The 6,256-nt window shown below is 35.6% G+C and overlaps 1 protein-coding gene across 4 annotated transcripts in view; it reads left to right on the top strand.

The window, feature by feature from the left end:
• Window positions 1–6,256, top strand: part of AHCTF1 (AT-hook containing transcription factor 1) — an 87,034-nt gene that overhangs the window by 76,053 nt on the left and 4,725 nt on the right. For all 4 annotated transcript variants that reach the window (XM_012810759.2, XM_023518558.1, XM_023518556.1 and 1 more), the window contains 2 exons: window positions 1,434–1,642; window positions 3,155–4,961. In XM_012810759.2, the coding sequence (XP_012666213.1) occupies window positions 1,434–1,642; window positions 3,155–4,961 (2,016 nt within the window). The remainder of the gene's footprint in view (window positions 1–1,433; window positions 1,643–3,154; window positions 4,962–6,256) is intronic.

The raw sequence follows: 6,256 nt of genomic DNA on the forward strand, positions 1-6,256 counted from the left end.
TTTTTTTTTTCCTGAATTTTTCTGTGCATATTTTCCCTCTGTTGAAAGTGGAGATAATTAATACAGTGGTGAAAGGGTTCATAACAGTTCTGAATTTACTAACTTAAAAGACTGTGAGCTATACTTATATATTTTTTTGTCTGTAAAATGTTGATAGTTTTAAATAGAAATAATAATACCATATCATGGGTTGTCAGGGTTAAGTAGGTTGTAGGTAAAGTATTTAAGGTAAGTGCTTGGCACTTAAAGTTTAATAAATGTTAGCTGTTATTTTAATTCTCATTATATTAGTAGTACAGTACAGTATCCAAAAGCAATTTTCTTAGGTAATATATGTAAGTTTTTTTTTCATGTCGGTAATATAGATTGATCCTGTTCTCAATGGCTCTAATAGTATTACCTAGCATGGATGTTTTGTGTGCTTAACTAAATTGCTTAACGGTAAACATGTGGGCTGATCATTTCTGCAGGTGAATATTTTTGTGTCTTTGGTTATTCTGTCACTATTTCTGTTGGATAGCAACATGGACTTGCTGGGTCAAGGAGTATGTGCAGATTTTTAATATTTTATTGTTTTCTCCAATAAAGGTTATACACTATTGATGAGTAGAAGGTAAAGTCTCCGTTTTCTCATTCTCTTTGCCAAAGTAACAGATGGAAAACATTTTTCATTTCATCAGTGTTTCCATGTCAGAGATAATAGCCCAATTAACTGTTTAAAAGTGAAAATTTTCTTTTATAGTTTTTTTTTTTTACCTTATTAATTTTTGTTAAACACTGAGCTTATTTTTATTGTTAGTGATCTTTTTTCTGTCTTAAAGTATTTTGGGTTTTGTATAATTTACAAACTCTAAACCCAAATGTGATTACTAATGACATTTAAAACTTTGGCAAAGAGGAAGAAAAACATTTTTTTTTAAATGAGCCCCCTATTTTTTAAAAAAATGATAAGAGCATACATTTATACCCATTGGATGCTTTTGAGAGAGCCCATTCTTTTTCATCAAATCAAATCGCAGATTGTATGGCCGTAATGGAATTCTATAATGGCTCAATAAGGAGAGCTGGTTATCTGATAGTCACTAGGTGAATATAATTTTCGGATGAAGAAACATCTGAACCACCTCAAAGCAGTTTGTTGTCATGTAAGTGTCATGAGAAAGAATGGCAAGAATTCTATACCAGTTGAGAGAAATCAGTGTCATTTTTAAATGTGGAATGTCTTTGTGGAAAACAAGTATGTATTTTTGAAAATGAATGATAGAGACTGAAGAAAAGAGGATTAATATATAAATCCTCAGTCTTTTCCCCTTTAAGATATTACAGACTGGCAATATGACAATTTGTTAAAATACTATTCTTAAGTGTAATATAGCCTTTTCCTTCTGTTTTTTAGTTAACCTGTAAAAGATTAACTCTGATTTTTCTTTCAGCTATGGCTGATGTCTGTGGTGGTAGTGGAACGTCGGAGCTTACTCTCTCTGAAGGTCCTATTATCTCTGAACGTAGGCTTGACCAGGAAATAGCATTGACTTTAAAAGAAGATCATGAAATAGAAGTTGATGTACTAAAAGAAAGTGTTGACTTACCAGAAGAAAAGCCTCCAATTTCTGACAGTCCTCCTGATACTCAAGAAATTCATGTAAAAAAAATTAATTTTTTACTTTTTTGTCAGTCTTTAGTTTTGGTTTAGTCAAGACAATAGCTCAAACTTGATGTATTATTTGACTGCCATATAAAAACCTCTTTACAAAAATCTGCATTCAGAAAGTGTCAAGCAGGGTACTGTGGCATGTACCTTTAGTCCCAGCTACTTGGGAAGCTGAGGCGAGAGGATACCTTGAGCTCAGAGTTTGAGACCAGCCTGGGCAACATAGTAAGAACCCCATCTCCAAAAAGTAAAGAAATTGATTTTCATGAAAGCCAAAAGGCTCTGATTCGGAGGAAAGGGGTTTTTAGTCACATGAAAATAGATAATGACTACTACAGAGACAAGCATGACATTTAGACTAGTCAGAGTATATATTGTGGGTACAGTTAAACAGGACTTCACCTCCCCCCCTCCCCCATGCATCCTCATGGGAGAAGGATGTTGAATTGAACCCTAGAAAGGATTTATTTTTTTGGTACTTAATAAGACTTTTTAAAAATTCCATCAAATCTTTTTATCAACAGGCAACTTTTATATGATATATGAATTTAAAATATAAAACTATCTCTTCTAATTATAGGAATCTGATTATATATTATAGAATTTGGGAAGTTTCTTAAAATGTCATAGTTATTCATATTCAACTTAGTGAGTATTCACTATGAAATAGATGGATAAATTTCTATTTCTTCAGTTGGGAAGCTAATAAAAATTGTGGGCATGGTATAAGTGGGAGTCCTCATTTCTAGGTTATTTCCAATCTGTCATCTCACTGAATGTTTGGGGAGTGGGAAAATGTCTTTGTCTAGGTGGGTGGTAATGTTCTACCTTCTTGGTCAGGAGATCTCTCTGTTACTTTCTACCTCCTCCTTTTTCTCCCCTTCCCTTACCAAAAGGTAAATGCAAGGACCATTCCTTCTTCCACCAAACCCTTGCAGGAGAGGTACTGAACTTGAAAGCCTTAGGAATTTCATGGTTTATGCAGCCCCAGCAAAGGGAAGAGGATTGAGTCTAGCCCAAGGGAGCTTATGTAGGTGAATTGTTCTTCAACCTTATGGGGATCATGCTGTTTAGAAAAAGTGTGAATAGTTAGGTAATTTGGGGATTAACATTAAAACACAGTATGGGGGTTGTTTTCTTTTTCTCCAGTTATTTTTTTTTTTCCTTGAGTGAAAATAGAGTTAAGTCCTTAATTCTTCTCACAACTGTTAGCGTCATAATTTTTTAAGATTTTGTTAAGATTGTCTTTTTTAGCTAGGGAATTGCGGAATTTCTAGTTTAATTTTAATCATAATCTCAATCTTTTTCTGTCTAGTTATTTTGACTAAGAAAGTCTCATTGCTTAAATGAATATTTTATAGAGTTAAACCCATAAGTATATGCCATTTTAAATGTAGTTTATGTTTAAAAATGCACACCCCAAGGGTGAGATGGTCTTTAAAAACTTGTGGTTTGTTAAATATATATTAAAATTCTCTAACCAGTCTTTTTAATTATTTTTAGGTGATCGGACATGAAAAGCCTGAAGCTCAAAATTCAGAAGAGGCTAGGAATCTTACATTTCATGAGTTGTATCCCTCAGGAACCCTAAAGCTTCAATATAATCTCGGTACTATTGAGCAACAATTTTGTGACTTGCCAGAAAATAAAGACTCTGCTGAATGTGACATTGCTGAAGTAGATGGAGAACTTTTTGTGGCTCAGAGCAACTTTACCCTGATATTGGAAGGCGAAGAAGGAGAAATTGAGACAGGTGATTCTGTATCATCTAATGTGTTGCCTAAAGCAGCTAATACAGCAACTGAGGAGAAACTTGTGACCTGTGGGGAAAATGATCATCATGGACATGTTGCTAATTTGCCTTCCATCATAACTAGTGACCAAGAGTCCCAAAAGACTTTACCGTATGTGCCTGAACCAATTGAAGCAGCAATTGTGGAAAATTTATTAGATGTAATTAAAGACACAAGAAGTAAAGAAACTACTTCAGATACAATGGAACAGTCCATTCATGAAAATATACCTTTAATTAGCCAAAAGGTAGTGAGTCCCACTAAGGCAGTAAAATCTACACCTAAGGCTGTTCAGGAAACAAGTGTCAGCCAGGTGGGTGACAGTGTTTCTTCTAGAACTCGCACGAGAGGACAGCGTGTCCCAAACCTGAAGGACAAATCAGCACAACAGCAAGAGTCAGCAGATGTTGGTACTCCTAAGATTCTGGGGCTATCAGTCATGAAGAAAACTAGGAAAACAAAAATCTCTGAGACTTCTGAGCATACTTGTTCTGATGTTGAAGGAATATCTGAGAACCAGCAAATACCTCAAAATTCTATTACTCCTAGAAGAGGAAGAAGAAGAAAAGAGATTAATCAAGATACATTAGGAAGTATTGATTCTGTGGAGCAAGAATTACAGGTCCCTAAAGGCAAGGAATTAAAGTTAAAATCATCTCAGCTGTTGGAACCAACAACTGGAGAAACTTCTAAAAAAGAAGTTAAGCTCTCATCTGTTACAAAAACTCCTAAAAGAATTAAAAAATCTGTAGAAAATGAGGAAAGTATTGATATTATAGATGACCTAAAAGTTCGTAAAGTAGCAAGTCCTAGCAGAACTGTCAGAAAATTGAGAAGTGCTAATTTAGATGCTTCTGAAAATAAAGGACATCAGCAAGATGAGAAATCCAGTGACCAGCAGCTGTCCATTCAGCGTAAGAGAAGGGTCAGAAAGGAGGCGGTTAGTCCATCTGGTGTCACAGAAGACTCTAAAATTGGTGCATCCCAGCTAAGTCTTAAGGCAGAATTTGATACACCTGTCACACCTAGGAAACGTGGTAGACCAAGAAAGGTAAATCTGTCTGAAGATGTAGGATCTGAGGCTGTTAAGGAAAAGAAAAGTCCCAAGAAGAAACAAGCTCTCAGCATCCAAAGAAGATCTACAAGAATCACCCCAGCTAAAAGTGAGAATATTGATGTTGGAAAACCAGCTTTAGAAAACTCTGTTTTAGTGCCAAATGAGGACCTTGCTATGGGAGTGAGTTCTAAGAAAAAGCTTACAAAACGGACTGTAAATCAAGGCCGAAAACGATCATTACACTCAGTATCAGAAGAACACATAGATGAGGTGACACACAAAGACAAAGGACCAAACGATGGAGAAGAAAGTTTGCTGGCCACAGCTACCTTTACTAAGTCATCCTGGAGCACAAGGACCAGATCTGGCAAGACCATCTTGTTGCCAGATTTTTCTGAACCAACAAATGAGGCTTTTTTATTTTCTCCTCCCATGTCAAAGGTTCCAAGGAAAGAAAAAGGTATTTATTTGTCCTAAAAATTATTTGGCATTACAGGGGATTTTCCCCCCTCAAGAAAGAAAAACCCTGAAAGCAAAACTGATCTTTTAGTGGTAAAATTAAAAGATTTCATGTTTCAAAGTTTATGTGGAGGTTTAAGAATTCAACATGGATTTATAAATTCTATAATTCACTTGATAAAAGTTATTTAAAATAACACAATTCTTTCTGCTTTTGTATCATATATGACTTTTTTCTTTTTTTTGGCCAGTGCTGGGTTTGAACCTGCCACCTCCTACAAATGGGGCCAGTGCCCTACTCTTTTGAGCCACAGGCACCACCCTCATATATGACTTAATTTTGGTTTCTCCCTAAATAGAATTGGCATTTTTTATCTCCTAGGTACAACTGTTTGGGGTTCACCCAGTGATATCCACAACCCTGAATTATTTTGGAGGGAAGCATCAGTGGCTTTTTATTGAATAGGAGCAGACAGATTATTTAAATCCCTATTCACTTTTGCCATAAACTGAGCCATAAACTGACGCAAGTCTGCGTCCCCTTGTCCCTTATGTTGCTGATGAACTAATGATTGTATTGTTTAGTTGTTATAAATAATACCTTCTCAACAGGAGTGATCTCTCACTCAAAAGAGTGAAAATATCTTTTTTTATATGTCAAGCACATATGTAACAGTGTAATTTCATGGGAAAAACAAATTTCAATGGGAGTGGTACTTTAAAAATTTCTTAGAATGCAGTAGAGTGGAGGAAAAAAAGGTTAAGACACAGGTGTAGGTGAATAGATCCTATCAGAGAAGCTCTTTGTTAAAGATAATGGTTAGGAAACAAAATGTAGTTGATTACCTGTGGTTTACAGTTTTATTTAATAGCATATTTTAAACCAATTCTTAAGTAAGCCGTTTTTATTGACGGAATATCTTCCTATCACTCTTTTTTCTATATTATTACTTTCTCTGATTACTTTTCCCTTTTATGACAAGACCTTTTCTGTTGTTCCCCTTGACTTTCGGAATAAGTAGCTTTAAGGTTTGAGTCTCTTTGGAAATAAAAATCTAATCTCTAGAATAGTAGGAATTATACTACAGACTAACTGAGGTGATCTATGGGATTAATGCTTTCTGTGCAGAATGTTTGAGCTACAGGAAGGATTAAAATTAATGGACACGGCTTGGTGCCTTTGGCTGAAGTGGCTAACGCGCCAGCCACATACACCTAAGGTGGCGGGTTCGAATCCAGCCCGGGCCCGCCAAACAACAATGACAGCTGCAACCAAAAAATAGCCAGGCGTTGTGG

Source organism: Otolemur garnettii, unplaced genomic scaffold (assembly GCF_000181295.1).
Source record: "Otolemur garnettii isolate 467f Iridium unplaced genomic scaffold, OtoGar3 scaffold00141, whole genome shotgun sequence".
Taxonomy (NCBI): domain Eukaryota; kingdom Metazoa; phylum Chordata; class Mammalia; order Primates; family Galagidae; genus Otolemur; species Otolemur garnettii.